Below are 20,117 nucleotides of genomic sequence, written 5' to 3' on the forward strand. Positions count from 1 at the left end.
GTTTCCCATCTCCGTGTCTGTGGAACTGCTCCTCTCCATTGCTGATGGGCATGGAGCCAGCCCAGTGCCAGCCCCAGCAATGAGCCCCCACAACATGCCCTGCATGGCTATCCCGGTTCTGGAGCCTGGCAGTGCCCCCCTCCTGCCAGTGCCTGGAGAGGGACTGAGTGTATAGGGCCAGGGTGCAAGGAAGGCTCTGGACTTGCACAACACTTTAAACTCAGTTAAAGCCCGTGCTGAGCTGGAGGGCAGAATGAGGCTGGGCTGTCTGTCCCCATGGGTCAGTGCTGGATGGGTGTTAGCTGTGCACCAGCAGAGTGCAGGAGAGCCATGGCTGGGCATGGCACGCCAGGCAAAATGAGTCCTTGTGTTGGCAGCAGGTCTGTGGCTGGGTTCCTGCTGGGATGAAGCAGTGCCAGGGAACTGCAGGTGTGTGCCCAGGGATGGTGACAGGCCTCTGCTGCTGCCACGGCTGGGGGCTGCTACCAGCCCTGCTCACCATCAGCTGCTTGAGCGGCCTGCCAGGATGGTGGCAGGGCCATGGTCTGTCCTTCCCCGTCAGCCCGAGGACTGGTGGGAGATTTACAAAATCCAGCCAGTCCCAACGTCTCGCTGCTATCTGTGGCAGGCAGGCGGGAGCGCTTCCCTCTTCGTGGAAGGGCAGTTATCGCCCTGGCTGCCTGCCCACTCCCAGCCCTGCGCCCACACAGCATCCTCCCAGCACGTCTCACAGCCTGCCTGGGACAGAGGAAGCTTTCACAGGAGGAGGAAGGTGCTGTCAGCTCTGAGGACTTGCAGTGTTTCAGCCATTTAATCTGGTAAGCCTTAGCTATATGAAATTCCAGGCTGGGGGAATGGGTACTGGCACAGCTCCACTGATGCTCTCCCTGGGTACTTGACTCTGTGCGTTCCTCCTAGTGGCCTGGTGTAGACATTGGGTTTATGTGAGGGTTTGTTCCTGCAGAAAGCCCAGGCAGGGAGCAGGGAGGTGGGCTGGGATGTGGCAGTGACGTTGGAGGTGGCGCAGCGGTGAGTGCCGCCCCGTCCATATGCTGAAATGTTGTTGTTGCTGTCAGACAGCCTTCCCATATTTAAAGCTAGATTATCCACAATTACATCTGCCCAGAGGACTGAGCAGCCCCACATGGGTCTATTTTTAGCTCTGTCTCAGAACTAATAAACTGTGCTGGTTTCTCCTCCTGCCATATTTATAGCCTGTCAGGCTGGGAGCTGTTTGCAGCCGGAGGGCGGTTGCTGGGAGAGCAGCCACCTTCAGAGAACAAATATTGTCCTGATGGGTGGAGGGAGCCATGATGGCTGTGGTGATTGAGCCCCATCTGCCCTGGCTTTGGTCTCTGTCTGCAGAGTCACTGAGATCACCCAGGCAGGGTCTGCAGGGGCTCTGCCCTACTTGGGGTGCTTGCTAGCCTCCCCTCAGCCCTGGCCATGCTCCCAGCGGCCTCCCCTTGGCCCAGGCCATGTCCCCACTGGCCTCCCCTCAGCTCTGGCCATGCTCCCAGCGGCCTCCCCTTGGCCCAGGCCGTGTTCCCACTGGCCTCCCCTTGGCCCAGGCCGTGTTCCCACTGGCCTCCCCTTAGCCCAGGCCATGTCCCCACTGGCCTCCCCTTGGCCCAGGCCATGTCCCCACTGGCCTCCCCTTAGCCCAGGCCATGTTCCCACTGGGCTCCCCTTGGCCCAGGCCATGTCCCCACTGGGCTCCCCTTGGCCCAGGCCATGTCCCCACTGGCCTCCCCTTGGCCCAGGCCATGTCCCCACTGGGCTCCCCTCGGCCCTGGACAGGGTGGGTGTGATTTGGGACCGTGAGCAGCCCCACGTCTGCCGGGCCAAGGAGCCCAGAGCAGGGTAGGCAGTGCCGGCGTGGCAGTGCAGGCATTCTGCCAAAGCCCGTGGTTTGTTCCTGATGATAATTTTGTTAATTACTGTACGCTCCTGCCGGCTGTCGCTTTTCCTGCCAGTTGGCAGGGCCTGGCTCCAGCCAGCCCGGCAGGGATGGGCGGCCATGGCACCCAGCAACGCTCCCGTGCCACTCTCCTGCTCTGGAATGGCCCTCTCCATCTGGCCTGTTCTAGTTCCAGTGGGGCTTGTGGTGCTCTCTGTGACCCATACCGTACCCAAGGAACTCACATCTTCCAAAGCCCATTGTGGAAACATGGCTCATCTCAGGCTCCCACCCAGAACAGACATGTAGAGGCTTGACAGGTACTTGAATAGGTCAGAGCTGTATTCTGGGTCTCTGTGAAGTCTCAAAGGTCAGTCCTTTCAGGCGCTGTCCTGTCTCGTTCCTCTCAAATGTTACTGGTGTCACACCAGGGACCATGACAGCTCCTTTCTGCTACAACAATATACTGTTAATACTTTCCAGTTTGGAATGCAGAGTCTGCTTTCTAAAGCCCTGACAAGCTGATCTGGGTCTCCTGCTCCTGATCATTGATAAAGTTACACAGTGTGAGGTGATTTGAAGAGGAAGATGGTGGGTCTGCAGCTAAAAACTGCTTCATTTTCCATCTTTTCTTATTTGGAGCAAGAGGCAAGGAAAAATCTGTAGAGCAGCAGAAACCCCTGGATTTGATTGACTTCAGAACGTTCCCTGTAGTACGGATGTGTCAGAGATAATACCTGTGTTTTAGCTCCGCAAATTATATGTCTTTTAATGCTTTCACATCAAACAAGGTGTGTGAGGGAGGCAGGTAATTGAGATGGTGTCATCTCCAGAAGCGTGGCTGGGGCCCAGGTGCTGCTGCTGCCCCCCCTGTGGCACTGGGACCCCCCCTGCCCCCCTCCCTGCCCACCTCCTCCTCCCACATCCCTTGCAGCACCCTCGGGAAGGGCACGGCTCCGTTGAGGCTAAGGTTCGGGCCTAATCCTGAGCTTCCCGGCAGGATTCCAATGGTGACTGGTTGGCACAAAGGCTCCAGGGATGGTCTTTGCTCTGCACGGGCAGGGCTGGGGCTGAGCAGGGTGCTGGGGGCGCTGGAAGCATTGGGCGAGTGGCACATGTTATGGCTGTGCCTCCAAATCTGGCTGTAATAGTGATGTTAATGATCAATGCTGACATTTAGCTCACTGATTTACTAGTAAAATTCAGAGGATCTGCTCATGCTGTAGAGACTAATTTCCTCTGCTGATTTGATCTAATTTAATTGGATGCTGAAATCTTGGAGCTCATCTCTTCAGGAGGCCTGTGTTCACAGGGAGAAATACCCCAAATTATCAGGAATACAATTTCCATGTAATTGTGCTGCTGTCATGGCCATGACTACCTCATTCTGTGTCTGCTGTGCTGTGGCTGATGCTGCCCCCAGTTGCCACCACACAGCCAGGCTGTTGGGCAGGAAGAACCCAAAGGTGACTCACTTGGGCTGTCTCAGTTACAGAATAGTGTTTGGTTCATAGCCAGTGGCACACAATGGATGGGAGAGGTGTATAAGAGACTCCTTGTACCCACAGCTTGCTTTGTTCCTTGATAAATGAGTCTTGGAAAACCACCCACTCGTGCATTGATGTGTTGATGGCATGGTCAGTGTTCCAGGCTCCTGTCACTGATTGCTCTTGGGTCACTGCTCTTTCGTGGCTTTCCTAAAGTTCTTGGCTATGGCTCAGGTCTTACCCCCTCTGGAGCTGTTTGAGTGTGTCTGTCACACACGGTGCTCAGTGTCCCCTGCACACCTGCAGCCAGGAGCCTTCACTGGCTGCTCTGGAGGCTCTGTGCCCTCGAGCAGGGGCTGCTCCCAGCACCTTCCTTAGCTGTGCTCCTCAGCATCCCCTCTGCCCAGGGGAGGGGGACAAGACCCACCTGGCCTCAGCTGCTTTCTGCAGTGAGAGTTCTTTCATGTTTGTTCTTTTGTTGTGGCTTTGACCACTCTTTCTGCCTATTGCCTGGCAGGGCTGGAAATTGTGCTGGGGAGATGGGCACTCCTGGGCCCGGCTTGGCCACAGCCCAGGCAGAAGGTCGATGTGGAGTGCACTTGTCACAGGGATGGGCTCTGGACAGGCCCAGCCCATCCCTGCGTGGTCCTCCTTGAGCTCAGGGGTAAATTTCTCCTTTCTTGCACTTGAGCTCTACTCCTCTGTACAGGAGCCACAGTGCTGGGCACAGGGACCGTCAGGGCTGGGGCACTGCTGGGCTGGGGGGCCTTGCCAACGTGTGGGGTGGGAGCTGGGGCTGCCCCATGCCTTGGCACACCATCCAATCTCAGAACTGACGTGGTGTCAGGGTGGCTGTGGCGTGTCACACCCGTCTCACTCCATTTCTGGGGAGATGGGCTCACTGTGCTCTGTCTCTCACTGCCTGCATGGAAGAGCTGGCTCTGTGCTTTCCTGGGATTGCCTTCATGTCTTTCTAACTGAAGCCATAAAATAAATTTCTAATCAGATTACTTGGGGCTGGATGTAATGTAATCTAAAGCTCTATTTCTTGTGATACTTCTGTAAAAGTGGATGCCCTCTTATCCTCCTCCTGCAGCACCAATTGAAACACTATAATCGCTTTCTCCCTCGTTTGCAAGCTTCCAAATCCATTTCTGCCATGCCAGGGAAATCGGGATGTGACTGCTCCTTTGCAGGGAAGCAGTTTCTATTTCTGGGGTTTGGGCTGTGTTGCATTGTCTCCTTTTGCTCCTCCCTGGCTGCCAGTCCTCGGAGCTGGTGCAGCTGCCCCATCTCAGCTCTCCCACCTGGGCAGGGCAGGTGCTGTGCTCTGGTGGGAGGCAGTGCCCAGAGGGGCTCTGGGCGAGTGCCAGGGTGGTGGGGAAGGGCCTGGGCAGGTCTCTGGGCTCCCCTCAGCCCCTGAGCTCAGGCAGGCTGGGCTGGCCGTGCCTCCAGCCCGGCTGTGGCAAATGCCTGGCATAGCTCGAGTATTTCTGGCGCTGTCCCTCGTGAGCGAGGTAACCAGAAATATCCCCTGCCCAAGGAGGCACGGAGGGTGACAGGGACGTGTCCTGCACTGTCTGATGAGGCAGTGCCACAGCTCTGGCCAGAGAAGCCCTGAGTCACTGGAGCTGGGCTCAGGTGTGAGCAGGGGGCTGGCTCCTCTGCAGGTGGCTGAGGCAGACTGGTGGGCTGCTCACCTATGGGGGGCTTCATCTCACAGCAGCAGCTGTACAAAAGCCAAAGTTATGACATAAATTAATGGCTTCATAATAACACTGATAGTGTCATTTATTCATGGCAGATCCAGTACTCCTAGGAGTAAAGGCTTAGTCTTGTCCCAGCCTGGCGTTTTCTTGTCCTTCTCTCCCAGCAGTGTCCAGACGGATGCCAGGTGATGAGTTAATCACCGTGTGTAATTGTCCTGACCTGTCCTGTGCTCCTCCAGCCCCTCAGGCTTCCTAGCTCACTGCCAAACTGCTTTGTCTGGAGCTAAAGTGCCAGGGCATTTTTCAAGGGATATATATTCCTTCAAAAAACAGGGGCAACTGCTTACCCTGGAGGTAATTTAGTCACTGACAGGGTGGTACTGCTGTTTTAAAGGAAGGATGGAGATTTGGAATGTCTTGATCTGCAGCGTTCTCTCTTAGGAGGTGTCCTTTGGGACATCTGGAGAGCTGCTGGGGGTGCTGGCCCTGACAGGGCCTTCCTATGGCAAACAGTCAGGAAGGTGATGGATGCTTGGTGGCATCACTGCAGGAACAGGAGGCTGGGTGGAGTGGAGAGGGTGAGGCATGGGGAGGACAGGCAGGGCAGGAGCTTTCAGCTGCACCAGCCCTGCCACCCTGTGTGCCTGCCTAGGCGTCCCTGTCATCCTGCCCTGTCCACCCTGGAGCAGCTCCCCGGTGGCAGAACCCAAGAAATACAGGGCAGGCTCTGCAGGGCCTGGCTCAGCCAGAGGTGATGTCCTGTGGGGCAGGAGGTCCTGGTTCCTTTCCCTGTGTGAGCCCACAGCCCCCAGCCCACCCCAGCCCTCACTATCTATTGTCTTCTATAAATGACAAGTCAGCTGCAGTGAGGCCAGATGCCATTATCCACTGTGGGCTGGGCCCTGTTTGGGTGGAGAGGAAATCTGAGTTTCTGCTCAGTGTTTGTCTATTTCCAAATAGGACAGAATTGAACATCTTTAAAAATCAATACAAAGCCACTTCAGCATAAACCAAGAGGAGATTAATACTTAGCTTGTCTGGAAAAGGGGAGGAGAGATGTGGAAAATGTCTCCAGAGAGGGAGACTCAATGAAATTCGAATCTGCCTGTTTAATGTGAGAGCTAAAAGATTTAAAATTAACCCCCTCCCCCTCCATTAATTGGAAATGAATTTGAGAATTGGTGTAATTTGGCACAGAAATAGGATCTAATTTTTTTTTTTTTCTGTGCCTGAGGAATTTGTCAGACTGATAGCTTCAGCTTGGAGGAAAGCAGACAGGTATTTTCTGCAGGAAGACATCTGTTGATCCATCAAAGACTTTATTGAAAGGCTTGGCAGTACAGGTAGCACCCGGGTTTAGCAAGATTCATTCCTCTTACCAACTTATGTATTCTCACCAGCACTCAGAGTTTGGCATCATCTGATGTTGTTCTGAGGAGACAGAAATGCATTTTGGAATTTTTGGAGAATGAGTTGGACTTTTTCCTGTGGGGAAGTGGGTACCTCAACACTTGTCTGCTGGAATTGCTGCTGCCTCTCTCCCCAGGGACCTCGAGATCTGGTGAAACACAGAAATACTGATCCTGGGTTTCAGTTTGGGTCTTGGCTCTCTGGAGTGCTCCATGTGCACGGTGTAGGTCGGGATGGGTGCTGTGGTGACACTGAAATGCTGTCTGGTTCATCTGGGGTGAATTCATGTGGTGTGCTAACAAAAATAACATCACACCTGCTTTTATCTGGCTTACAGTAGGATACAGAAAGAGATTACAGCAATGATAGGGGTTTTGTTATGGTGGCATTTAGGGAATCCATCTGATTAGAGATTCTGCTGAAGCATTTAGATAGAGAAGGCCAGAGCTGAGGTTGTGTTATCTCCTTAAGGGTGGTAGGCAGGAGGGTGACAGGCAGGGCGGTGGGTGAAGCAGGAGTGTGACAGGCGGGCTGAGGCAGCAGGAGCGGCTGTTCCCTGCCAGATGTGCTCTGTGGCCCCTGCAAGCTGTTTCTCCTGAGCAAACACATTTATTACAGGCTTTGCCAGGGGAGCCCCATGCATTGTTAATGATTGACTGCTCCAGCTGGGGGTTTCCAGGCAGCTCCTGCTCTGTGCATGGGGAGCAGGGGGCCTTTCTGGCCATCCTTCCCTGGGAGTTGCTCAGGTCCTGCTCGAATGGATGGTGGATGTGCTTGCCTGCAGCCTGTGTGTGCCCCCCAACAGATTGCTGTTTGTGGCAGGGTCCCCCCAAACCCTGAGCTGGCTGTGGCACTTGGAGCTGCCCCAGGGGCCCTGCGCCTGCACCCTGCCCCAGGGCCACTGCCAGGGAGCTCCTGCCCTCCCTGCTCCGAGGCCAGGCTGGGTGCACCCACCCAGGGCAGTGGGCTGGACCGGCTGCAGGAGGATTGTTTGACTGTTCCTAATGGCTGCAGGGGTACGGAGAGCCAGCAGGTTTGGGCAGGTGCCCGTGTCCCGTCCTGGGCTGGGTGGGTGCTCTCATGAATGATCCTGCACCTGGATGTTGTCTTGAATGATCCCACACCTGCTGGCAGCGGGGATGGTGCTCCATCTCTTAGGCTGGGAAGTAGCTCAAAGAGCTGTAGCTTGTCCTGTGTCTAATTCTTGTGAAGATTGAACTGGCAGAGGAGAGAGGTGAGATAAGGGGGGCCGAGGGACCTGGGTGTTTTATCACCATGGCAACGAGGACTTCCAGGGAAAGGTGCTGAAGTGAGAAGTAGATAATTTACAGTTTACTTAATAAAAAAAAGAAATCATTTCCTGGAGGGAGCTGTGTGTCAGCTCCCGGTGTGAGGGACAGGCTGGAGGCCCCGTGCTGTCCCGGTGCCGCAGGGGGGAAGGGATGCTCCATGGCAGAGGGATGGACGGCAGGGCCGGGCTGGGACCAGCCGGGAGCTCCTGCGGGGTTTGCTGCGGTGAGGACCCGTTTGTGGGGCAGGAGCGAGTCCTCCCTCTGAGGGGGCTGAAGGGGCTGCGCTGGCGCTGCGCCCCTTGAGGAGCCCGGGCTGCGGCAGCCGGGAGAGCCTCGGTACCGGGGTGCCCGGGCTGCGCCGCCGACCGTCCGCTCCCCGGGCCCGTGACGCGCTCCGAGCCCCGCCCGCCCGCGGCCCGGCCCGGCCCGGGGTGTCGGGGGGTCCGCGGGGAGGGGGCAGAGCTGCCGCCATTGCGCAGCGGCTCCCGCGGGGCTCCGGTGCCGGCCCCGCGCTCGTTACCGGCGGCGCGGGGCGCGCGCGGGGCGGCGCGGGGCGGGGGCGGTCGCGGCCGTGGACGCGCCGCCGCCCCCGCCGGTGCCGGCGCTCGGTGGCGGCGGCGGCGGCAGCGGCGATGTCCCGGGCGGGCGGCAGGACGCGGTCCCGGCGCGCGGGGGTGCGGGCGGCCGTGGTGCTGATCGGGCTCCTGCACCGCTCCCGGCAGAGCAGCGAGAGAAGGTGACGCCGCGGGCCGCGCTCGGTACCGTGGGCCGGGCACAGCCGGGGGCTGCGGGGGACGCGGGGCCGGCGGCGGAGGGAATTACCGGGCGGGGTGCCGGCGGCGGTACCGGGAGCTGGAAACGGACGCCGGGGTAACCGTGACCCGCTGGCGGTGCGCGCCGTGCGCCGGAGCGGTGCCGGGGAGCAGGGGCCGGTAACCGTGACCCGCTCGCCGTGTGAGGGCGCCGGGAGCCGCGCTCCGGCCCCGCTCGGTCAGTGCGTGTGTGCCGCGCCCGCACCGGGCAGGTGAGCCCCCGCTGCCGCCGCGCCGACGGGAGCAGCGCCGTGCTCGGGGGGCTCGGGGCGGCTCTGCCGTGACTCGGCTCCGCAGCTTTGTCTGCGGCGGGAACAGCTGACACACGGTTTCATCTTTCGTTGCCGACCCACGGGCTGGACTTGGTGTCCAACTTTGTGCCGTAGGAAATGGCCTGCTCGCAGCGCTCCGCGGGCGCCGCTGCCCCCGCTCCGCACGGAGCCGCTGCTGGCCTCGGAGACTGACCCCGCGCTGATCCGTGCGGGCTGCCCGCGCAGGGAGCTTTCTCCTCCTGGACTCTGCTGCTCTGGCAACTTTGGCGTTAAAAACAGTCAGAAATATGCACCCGAACCTCGCAGTGTCTGTACCTCTGTTTCAGGGTGGAAGCAACATGGGCCCTGCTGCAGGCTGAGGGTTTTTTTTGTTTCTTTCTTTTTCTTGGTTCAATTCGTGATTTTGTACCAAACTAAAATGAGTGAAGAAATGATTATTTGCAATCGTTATTGTAAAATATTCCCTCACTCCCTAATCTATAAGCATGAAAAATCAGAGTGAGGTGACTGAGGATGAAGCTTTTTGTCTGCCATCAGTTGTGGATTGCAGGGCTTGTACCCCATTTTTCAGTGCTGCTGGCATTGGGACTTTGCCTTGGACAGCTGGTGCCATGGAGAGCAGGATGTCAGTGATGCACCAAAGACTGAGCATTGGCGTTCCTGGGGAGTTCCTGTGTCACTTGCTGGTTTGAGGTATCTTTGTCTCCCTTGCTGGGCTATTAGGTAGATCATCGAAGCAGAACAGTTGGGAAAAGCCAGCCTGCAGATCCTGAACGAGCAGCAGCAATGTCTGCTCACCTGAGCTGAGCCATGGCTGGGTCCCCTGTACTGGGCTGGAATGAAGGTGTGGGGACTGTGCTGGGGCTCCTGCTGGGCTTGACTGTTCCTGCCCTGCTGTTGCCCCTGGGGTTTTGTCCTGTTTAGCCCAGGCCCGTTCTGGCCATAGCTCTGCCCTTGGGCCATGGGCTCCAGCTACCAGCTGGTGTGTAGGGAGGGACTGGCTGGCTGGGGTCTCTCCTCCTGCCTTTACATGTGTGGGGACTGTGCAAGTGCAGAGTGACACTGGGGGGACCCAAATGATCCTCTGGATGTTGTATCCAGTGAACCTCACTGGCCAATCCTGCACTTGCCTCAAGGGCAGGGAGTGCTTTACTGGTGACACAAGGAAGACTTTGCCTAAGAGTTGTCTTTCCCCCAGGTACCAGGTTTTTATGAATGAGCTCAACATGACACTGGAGTGCTTAGAAAAAAACCTGGCTCTGAACTTGCACTGGAATCTGCCCCGTGATGTCTGAGCCTGGTTTTCCTTTTTACTTTTTTCCCCCAGCATCATGTTGTGCACAAAGCGTCTCAGTGCGCCTCTTGCTGCAGGGTTTACTGAGTGCAACAAGAGTCACACAGATTTCTCAGGGGGAGAAAAAGACCCTGAGGAGGTTTTTTCTGTCTGCCATGGACTGAGGAGCCTCCATGGGAGTGATTGCAAGAATCCAAGCAGTGCTTTACGGTAGTTGTTTCATCTTATGCAAGCTGCCAGGGCCATCAAAGTGACATAATCTGCAGGAAAAGGAAGGGACTGCTAGCGGCATCGTCAAAAGGGACTCTGTTCCTCCACCTGCTCCTATTTGCTTTTTCCCCTCCTACATTCAGTCTTTGTTCTGCATTTGCAATTGAATTTTGCTTTCCATGAGCCATATGCAAGCCTGGCAGGATCAGTGGCAGCTGCAGAGTCTGTGGTGGCCCATGTCCCTCCTTGTCAGCAGCCCAGCAAAGTGCAGCGCAGCACACCAGGCTCCCCTGGCAGAGCTGGTGATGCTCACCTGCCCCTCCACCTGCACTCTTCTCACCTGTGCCTCCCCTGCACACCTGAGCTGGAGGGGAGGTCTGGGGGTTGGCTGCTGCTGTGGGCTCCTCCTTTCCTCTGAGAGCCTGGGATTTGGAACTGTATTTATATCCAAATGAGTTTTCCCAACTGTCCCACATGCAAGTGAGGCGATGCTGTGGTGGCTGTCCTCTGACAGGGCAGAGCTGGTGGGTGGGTGCCCTGGTGTGGGGCATTCTCCTCTCACAGCCCTTTGGCAGCAGTGCCGTGGCGTTTGGAGACACAGGTTTCTGGGAGCTGCTCTCTGCAATTTGCAAATTATTGAATCAGCTCAGAAACGGCTGCCTGAGGTTCCTGGCTCGGGTTTGGCAGGAATAGGATCAGACGAGCCTTCTGGTCTGAAAATGTCTGCAAGTGCCTTGGCTGATTTACCCAGATCTGCAGGAAATTGCCACTTTCTCTGTTCCTGCAAGGCAGAGTAGGCAGCACATTTTGTAAAAGATAAAAACTTCTTTTCACCATTACTTGCATTTCGAGCCGCACTGGCCTGGCCCAGTGGGAAGCCCTTGGCCGGCTGGGCAGATTCCAGTGTCTGTAGAGGTGCAGGCAAAGCAGGAGTCGGCCCCTTGCTGGCCCCCCTGCCCAGCAGGACGGGCAATGTGTGCTGCAGCATGGCCCCCATGGCCGGGCAGGCAGCTGGGATCCTGCCTGCTCAGGCACACAGTGCCCTGAACTGTTCAACAAAGTTTATTTGCTGTTTGGAGGGGCAATTAAAGCCAACCCCAGTGGCAGTTAAATGTCACCTTTCTCTGAGCAGGGCTGAGGACAGAGTGCTGGGGACACTGCGTGTGTGCAGGTGCAGGCTGGCAGTTTGCAAAGATGTAATTTATTGCAAGAAATGTAGATGAGAAAATGCTGCACTTTTTTTTTGCTGACTCTCAGGCTTTGATGTGAGAAGGCAATGCTGCTGAATAGGGCTAAGCTGAGCCAGGACATAACAAGGTAAATCAGTTTCTAGGGAAGATGTTGCATGGCAGGGGCTCTGCCCAAGGGTCCTGCAGCCCTGCAGCACCGAGTGCTTGGGCTGCACCCCATGTCTGGGGGGGATTCTGGAGCCCCACAACTGTCTGACATCAGTGGGAGCCTGCAGCAGTGCATGTCCTCTGCTGATGTCCTCCGTGGGATGAGTGATGATGCAGCGAGATCTTGCCTGCCTGGCATCCTGGGATTGGGTGGAGAGCTGCTCAAAGTCAGGGCAAGGTTCTTCATTCAGGCACTCACTGCAGATTTCCAGGTGTAAACTCACAGCAAGGTGCCCTTGTCTGTGATGCAAAAAACCCACAGGTTTTGGTTGTTTTTTTTTTTTGTTCTTGTGCAATTTGTGAGCAGCTGGCGAGGGCCCCTGGCCGTGCTGCTCCGCCTGGTGTGTCAGCAGGTGCTCGTGTCCCGGGAGCCAGGGGTCAGTCCCAGCTGTGTGGGGCATGAGAGGAGCCCCAGAGGGGGACGAGCAGCCTGTGCCCCACTGCCCGCTGTGGGCAGGGCTGAGCCTGGCTAGGGGCAGGATGGAAAGTGATAGAGAAGCACATCCCCTCTGGAAACTTAGGAAATCAGGCATGCAATACAAAATAAACTAAAAAGGAAGCAGCTGGCAAGGTGATGCCCATCAAGGATAAAAAATTATGAGTCCAAAAATAGAGGCTGTTAATTTACAGGAGAGTCATTGCTGACCTTCTCAAGGATGAGGCGTCTGACAGGCAGGACTTGTTGCTGCAGGAATTTGGTACCTCTTTAGGCCAGGTTTGATCTGTGGAATTAAGCACAAGCATACGGGTAACCTGGGCTGCTCCCATCCCGTTTGCACATCCTGACAGAGTAGAGCCAACCACATGAGGAGCATTTCACATGTCAGGTAAGATGCTGGCATCTCCCCTCCCCACCTGGGATTCATCTAAAGGTACTGTGTTGATTTAGAGCCTGTCTGGGAAACAAATCAGATGGACACAATGAGGAGGTGACAGGCACTGGGGGTTTTTCATTAGGCTTTGGCTTGAGAGAGCATGAGAGAAGTGTGCACCCTGAGTCAGGGTCTGGATGGGAACACGCCAGGGGTCCAGGCAGCCTTGGTCTGTGCTGAGCAGAAATTTTTAATCAGAATTTCAGTATGTCAATGGGGTTTACCAAATACAGGATATTAATTTGAAGGCGCTTTAGGACTGTGCTCAGGGATGCTTTCAAGAGCAAGACCTCACCTGCTCTTGCTGTGCTGGGAACTCACCAGTGTCCGTGGTTTCCCCCCAGAAAGGGGGGGAAATCCCCATTTTCTCCCTCTGGAAGAAGCCAGGAGAGCAGCCCTTGGCAGGTGGGCTTTGCCTCCCTAGAGCTGACAACAGGTCCCCAGCACAGTCCTGGGGGCTGGCATGGCTGGGGTGATCTCAGACTCTGTTCAGAAACCCTGCAGTCGGCCCTGCATAACCGCATTAAGGTATTTCCTTAATTAGATTTACTAAGAATGCAGGATTCTAATTCTCTCTTTTTCCTTCTCCCTTAATTTGCCTAATGAGAAAAACAAAGAAATAATTACAGAAGTGATGCCCACGTTTCCTTCTGGAGAGGCTGGTGTCCGGCCGCCGGCTCTGGAGGATGCTCTGGCCCATCCTGTGCGCTGGTGCCCGGCCGTGGGCCTGGCCAGGGTGGACACGGGGGCATCAGGGGCAGGCAGAGCCCCCTGGCAGCTGCCAGGTGCCCCCTTAGGGAGAGCACACAGCGCTGTGCCCTTTGGCTGTGCATCTCCTGTGGTGCCAGGGAGAGGCGAGGGGAGCTGCCCGGCGTCCCCAGTGCCCATCCTCGCTGGGGTGGCACCTGCCACCTCTGCTGTGCTTCAGGCTGTGCAGAGAGGCGCCCTCAGTGCCAGCTGGGGACCGGGTCACTGAGCGGGGCTGCTGTGAGCCCCAGTGCACTGACAAAGGCGTGCTAATCTTCCCCCGGTTCATTTACCATCCCCCGAGGGCAATCAGTTTGGGAAACGGGCGCCGGCCCTTGACCCCAGCGCTGATGGCGGGCTGAATCATCGGCGTCTGTGGTTGGACTTTACCATAACAGATTCTCAGCGCAGAGGCCCGTTCCAAGCAGTCGTTGGGGATGGGCTTGTTTTGCTCTCCCGGAACTGCAGGAGCAGTTCCAGCAGTTTGGCCCCAAAGAAGCAGCCAGCATGTGACAGAGGAACATGTTGTTAAGTTGGGTGATTTTATAATACTTAGAATATGATGCTATGGCAACCCACTACAAATCCCAGATCAAATCAAATTATTTGTGCGCATCCCTGTAACTTTAATCTTTTCAAAGTCGTATCTGTTTTATGCCTTTGAGGCCACTGTGCAGCTGAGTGCAATCAGGCAGAGCTCAGGGTTCAAAGCAAGGAGAGCAGAGGATGAGTAGTTTGCTCCAGATCAGGCTGTGCTTTAGTGTCCTAGAAAGTCAAAGAGCAAACAAGGAAAATCTGTCATCCTTGGCATTTTTCAGCAGCAGAGACAGGGTGAGGTTGTGGAGAGCAGAGAGGGAAGGAGCTTGATAAACAGTATGGGTGGGCAGGATGGGAATTCTGCTATTGCCCCACATTGCTTCAGTTAATTTCTTGCACTGAAAAACTGGAAGATACCAGGAGCTCAAATGAGGTGTAATAATGTAAATTTAACCTGCTCTGATATGAAAAAGAGAGAAAGAATATTTACTTTGATTTAATGTAATGTGAAACACCAGTTCTTGGTCTGGATTCACATTTGGGCACAGTGCAGTGGGTATTGCCCCCAGTGCCTCTGGCCAAGCCCATGTTGCTGGCACAGCCCTGGTGGGGCCATGACTCCCCTGGCTGTGAGTGGGATGGTGCTGCTGGTCCCACTCTGCCTCCCCAGCATCCCTGCTGCCTGCCCAGCTCATCCCCCAGCCCCTCTGTGGCTGCCGAGGAGGGGCTGCAGGCACCCGTGACCAGCAGGCGGTTGTCACCCGCTGTCACAAGTCCCGGGGCCTGGGAGGGCAGCCCGGGGTGCTGGGCCGTGGGGAGGGCAGGTGTTTCAGGGGGTGCCCCTGCAGCAGGAGCTGTGCCGGAGAGCCCGGCGGGATCGGTGCCGGCGCCGCGCGGAGCATCCCGGGGCGCGCTGCCATGGGAACCAAACCTCGTTACCGAGAGATAAACAGTTGGACATTTTGGCCCGGTTTCTGCAGGACTAACCTGGCAGGGACGAGAGGAAACTAAATTAAATCTCAGATTTTCTGACTCCCGGAGGAGCATCTGGCAGTGCCGCTGTGTGATGGCGTGGCTGCCTGCCCGGGAACCGCCGGGCGACAGGGATGGGAATCTTGTTCTGGGGAGGGCTGAGGCTGTACTTTCCCAAAGCTTAGGGGATTTTTGGGGGGCTGTCTTGACAGCTCCGTGACAGGGGGGCTGCTTTCTGCTTTCCTGGGGTCTTGCATTTTCATGATGCTCTTGGTACTTCCAAATCGGGTGCCAGGTGCTGTGTTGGGGCCGTCAGCTGGGTCCCTCCAAAGCCGTGCTGGGGTGTCCCTGGGTGTCCCTGAGCCTCCTTTGCTGCCACAGGGCTGCTCAGCCGCAGGTCCTGCCCGGGTGGGGAGGGAAGCCGTGGGGATGGCTGGCTCCTGTCATAGGAACAGCCCTGCTGTCCCTGCACCACCAGCACCACACCTGGGGACTCGCAGCCCACCCTGGGCACAGGCTCTTCTGATGACTTTTATCACCTCCTCACACTGTCTGCTGGGTTTTTTCTCAGATTCCCGATATTACTGTACAGGCAGCTGCACACCACGGCTTTGCCAAGGGAGATAACCCTTATCTCCTGCCTGGTGCGCTGGCTGGGGCGGGGGGAGCTGACCTGCCTGTGTTTGGTTTTCCAGGAAGCAGGAGCTGCTGAACAGCACGGATGTGGCCGTCCCGGAGCGGCCGCTGTCCCCCCCGCTGACGGCGCCCCCGACCATGAAGGTGAGAGTGCGGGGCCGGGTTCGGAGCGCCGGGCTGGCGGCGAGCGGAGCTGCCAACGCAGCGGCTGCAGGGAGCAGGGCTGTTCCCGCAGGAGCAGCAGTAGGCGGTGTTTGCAATCCGGCCGGCAGCCTGTTCCGGCTCCGTCCCTCTCCCCCCGCGGCGGCGGCCGTGCTGCGGCCCGTCCCGCACCGATGCTCCCGTTCCGCCGCCGCGAGCGGCGCCTGCCAGGCGGGGCGCTGGGTCCCGGGGCTGCTTCCCTGCCAGCGACCCTCCCAGCCCCGTGCTGGGTGGCTCTGTGTGATTCCCAGTGAGATTCCCTCCCATTGACCCTCCCAGCCCCGTGCTGGGTGGCTCTGTGTGATTCCCAGTGAGATTCCCTCCCATTGACCCTCCCACCTTGTCTGTGCCCCTTGCGCGTCGCTGCTGTGCCCGCTGGGCACGGCGCTGTGCCCGCCCACCCTGCTGTGCCTGTCCCACCCGCTGTCCCTCAAACCCCACCTGCCTGTCCCCGCAAACCGCACCCGCCTGTCCCCGCAAACCGCACCTGTCTGTCCCCGCAAACCCCGCCTGTCCCCGCAAACCCCACCTGCCTGTCCCCGCAAACCCCACCTGTCCCAGCAAACCGCACCTGCCTCCCGCCCAGCCTGTTCCGGGCTCTGCCACCCTTTGGAATAACAATCCGGCTGTCCGGCTGCGCCTCTGACTTGAGGAACCGTCCCCGAGGGGAGGCGGGGCTGGGCGGGATGGCCGGGCTGCGGCTTTGCTGGGTGCCCGTGAGGAGCTCGGGCTGTGCGGCTGATGCGGGCGGGGAGCGATGGTAATAGATTTCTTCTGTTCAGGAAGGTAACAGATTTCTTCCAGGGCTGCGACATCTGTGGGAGAGTGCTGGGCAGGGGTGCCCAGCTCTGCCGCCCTCCACTCTTCTCCTGCCTGGTGCAGGGTTTTCTTTCCGTCCTTCCCTCTGTGGCCCAGCAAAGCTGGCTCTAGGTGTGCACAGCTCTCTGGGGAGCTGCAGGCTTTGCTCAGTACGTGTGGCATTTTCTGTGGGGCTCACTGTAGCACCTGGGTCTGGTGCCACCGTGAGGTCAGGTCTTGGCTCTGGTTACTGGTAGAGCAGGACCTGAAACTACCCTGGCACATTTGTACCTGGAGATAAACAGAATCCAAACCAAGCTCAAACTAAGGAGGACTTTTCAAAGAGTATTCTGCTGTGGGCACAGAGCTGTCTGAGCCTGGGGTTTTTCTTTTTGACTCCCTCGGGTGTGTTAGGTGAGGAGGGGCATGGTCTAAAGCTGGAAACAGCCAGGGTGGTGTCCGAGGCACAGCTGCCCCACCTGTGCTGGCAGCCACAGACTGCTCGTGCTCTATATCCGACCTTTGCTCACCACAAATATTAAAGGAAAAAATGTCTCTGAGACTTTTCCTTTGATTTTCATTTCTTCATCCTCTCCTCTGTTTTTTCCTTTATTTTTTTTGTCTTTTGAGAAATTAGTCTATTCTAAGGGCTCACTCTCCCTTGCCTTTCCCCTTGTTACCATGACCCCTTTTTTTGGCCCCAAATCACGCGTGTCCCTCCCGCGAGCCGTTTCTGGCCGCCGCTGGGATGGGGGCTGCTGATGCCGCGTTTCGCTGGGGGATCTGCCGCTCCCGGCCCGGTGAAAGGAGGGCAGAGCCAAGGGACGGCGTGGGGGCGGCCGCCTCCAGAAAAGCCACTTAGGGGCTTAGGGGAGAGCCGCGTTCGCAGCCGCAGCTTGGCTGGGTGCTTTGTTCGTGTGTACCTGGCGGCAGCGAGAGCTGGGAGGGGGATCGGGACTGTCCGGCCGGTCCGGCTGCTGCGGTGCGGGAGGCGCGACCCCGAGCAGCTCCCGGACGGCCCCGCTGGGAGCTCAGGTACATCGGAACAGGGTTGCCGGCAGGTCCCGAGGCCGAGCGCGGCTGAGCCGTCAGCGGGGTCCGCGCAGCTCTCCGGAGGGGCCGTGGTGGGCTGAGCCCGCCCTGGTGGGCTCCTGTCCCCGAGCCCCTCCGTGTCACCCACGGTGCGGGGCCGCTCGCCCTGTGCGCGGCTCCTGCCCCGCACTCCCGAGCCGGGCAGCCCAGCGGGGATTCCAACGGGAGCAGCTCAGTAATCTCTTCGGTTCCTGTGGCAAGCGGGATTAACCCTGCGCTGGGCAGCCCAGCACCACAGGCAGCAGCTTCACCAGTGCTGCTGTGATTAAGAAAATAGATGATTTAAGGCCCCTGATCAAACGTGCTCAAAGCTCGGCATTTTTGGGGGTCGAGGTCTTCTGGCAAGGGCAGCTGCAGCAATGATGCTGAGCTCCAGGTGGGGCTGCATGGGAATCCCAGCTTCCTGGTCACACTCAGGGAGCAGGAAAAGTGCTCAGAGTGGGGGTCCAGTGTCCCTGCTGTCATGTGGCTTGGACTGGCTTGCTTTGTGTCTGCTTTTCTCGAACAGTCGATTTCCTTCTTTTCTTTTCAGTCGGCAGAATTCTTCGAAATGCTGGAAAAAATGCAGGTGAGCAGCAGTGTGCATGCCAGAAACTCGGGATGTTTGCCCCAGCACAGGCCCCGAGGGCAGAGGGCCTGTCCCAGGAACAGACCTCCCCTTCCAGCCACTTGGATTGGAGTGATCTCCATGTAGCAAAATACCCTCATGTTGGTGGACTGACCCCCTGTGTGGGTCAAAGCATCTAAAATGCATTCATTTTGTTCCAAACAGGCACCAAAACTGGAAGAACAGAGGTCTGGAAGCCAAAAACACAAGGTTGGTTGATTTTTGTTTCCTGGGGGCATCTCTTCAAGTGTCCCCCCCATCTCAGACGTTTATTGTGATTGTCAAAGACAGTCACTCAAAGGGCTGGGAAGGATTTGGATGTTATCTAAAAACAAGGCACTGATTGAATTGCAGAGATGGGAGCATGGTGCCTGTAAATCCCTAATCCAGCTTTATGCCCAGCCCAGTGCATGTCAGCTCCCAGCTGTGCAAAAGGGTTGGGGTTTGCCACTGCACTGGAAGATGCACCAGTGGAGGAACTCCCTTTAGGCAGGGCCTAGCTTGCATTGGTGCCTTCCTGCAAGGGACCAGCAGGTGCTGGAGGCCTTCCCTGGCTTGGGTGGGCAGGGCTGGGGTTTTAAGGGACAGCCGGGGGAGCAGATGGTCATGGATGATGTTTTGGTTCCTTTTTCCAGGAAGACTACATCCCGTACCCCAGCATCGATGAGGTGAGTGCCCTGAACCCCCTGAACACCTTCTGGTGAATGCCTTTCCAAAACTGCTGATGGCAGAGGAATTGGTGGGATTCTGTTTCTGAGAGGAGCTACATAAAGCATATTCCTCCTCCCTACCTTTGTGGCTTTTGGCTTTTCCTCAGTAGCATGTGCCCTCTTCTGTCACAGAGAAGAGGTTTCAGAGAGGGACTGGACTTGTCCCTCCAGGGCTGGGGTCTGCTGCAGGAGAGGGGCAAAACATGGAGCAGTGAGCTCTGCATCCCACATCCACACCCCGATCCTGCCTGAGCCCTCGTGGCGCATGTCTCTGCAGATCCTGGAGAAGGGCAGCCCATACCCACTGATCATCCTGCCCCAGTTTGGGGGCTACTGGATAGAAGACCCAGAAAACCTTGGCACGCCCACCTCATCTGACAGCAGCATCTGCGAGGAGGAGGAGGAAAACCTCAGCCCCAGCACCTATGGCTACAAGCTGGAGTGCAAGGGAGAGGCCAGAGCCTACCGCAAGCATTTCCTGGGGAAGGTGGGTTCCTCCACCCCATGGGCTCAACCCTTTGGCTAAGAAAACTCTCCAGTTGAGAGCAATATGGGCGAGTTTTACAATTTCCCTCCTTGCAGGGAATGGAGCAGTGGTGGGTTCCCAGCATGGCAGTGATGGCCACACGTGTGGCTGTGCCCCAGTGACACGAATGGGGGTGTTGGCTCTGAGCCTCCTGCCCCTGGGGCTCAGCCAGACACGGGGGCCTGTGGGGCAGCCCCTGCCCTCCTGCTCACAGCCCTGCTCCTGGCAAGGGGTGCAGGGTGGGTGGTGGGAGGCTGTGGGGTGGCAGGTGAGTGGCCAGGCACTGTCCTTGCCACCGGCGAGTTGCTTCCCGGCTGCTAACATGCTGTTTTCTATTTTTAGGATCATTTAAATTTCTACTGTACAGCCAGCAGCCTTGGAAATCTGATCCTTTCTGTTAAATGCGAGGAGACAGATGGCACAGAATATTTAAGGGTTATACTCAGGTACAGAAAAAAAAAACTTTGTTTAACAAAATATTCTCTCTTTGTGAGTCCCTGGTTCTGTTTCCACAGCAGGTGCTTGGGCTGGACTGGCAGCATGTGGAGGGGTCTGGGTGGGATGGGAGGCAGTGGCAGCATCCCTGTGTTTCTGTGCTGGGACTGCCTAAACCTGATAATGAACGTGAGACTTTGA

General features: G+C 57.1%; 1 protein-coding gene across 9 annotated transcripts in view; it reads left to right on the plus strand.

Annotated features, from left to right (window-relative positions):
• Positions 1 to 20,117, plus strand: part of RAP1GAP2 (RAP1 GTPase activating protein 2) — a 54,544-nt gene that overhangs the window by 19,629 nt on the left and 14,798 nt on the right. For 7 of the 9 annotated variants that reach the window (XM_064728997.1, XM_064728998.1, XM_064728999.1 and 4 more), the window contains 6 exons: positions 15,607 to 15,691; positions 18,171 to 18,206; positions 18,411 to 18,455; positions 18,881 to 18,913; positions 19,233 to 19,442; positions 19,824 to 19,927. In XM_064728997.1, the coding sequence (XP_064585067.1) occupies positions 15,607 to 15,691; positions 18,171 to 18,206; positions 18,411 to 18,455; positions 18,881 to 18,913; positions 19,233 to 19,442; positions 19,824 to 19,927 (513 nt within the window). Of the gene's footprint in view, positions 1 to 8,420; positions 8,535 to 15,606; positions 15,692 to 18,170; positions 18,207 to 18,410; positions 18,456 to 18,880; positions 18,914 to 19,232; positions 19,443 to 19,823; positions 19,928 to 20,117 lie in introns of those variants that run through there. The other 2 variants (XM_064728996.1, XM_064729001.1) reach the window with 1 other exon arrangement.

The sequence above is a fragment of the Zonotrichia leucophrys genome, chromosome 19 (genome assembly GCF_028769735.1).
Source record: "Zonotrichia leucophrys gambelii isolate GWCS_2022_RI chromosome 19, RI_Zleu_2.0, whole genome shotgun sequence".
In the NCBI taxonomy this organism is placed as follows: domain Eukaryota; kingdom Metazoa; phylum Chordata; class Aves; order Passeriformes; family Passerellidae; genus Zonotrichia; species Zonotrichia leucophrys.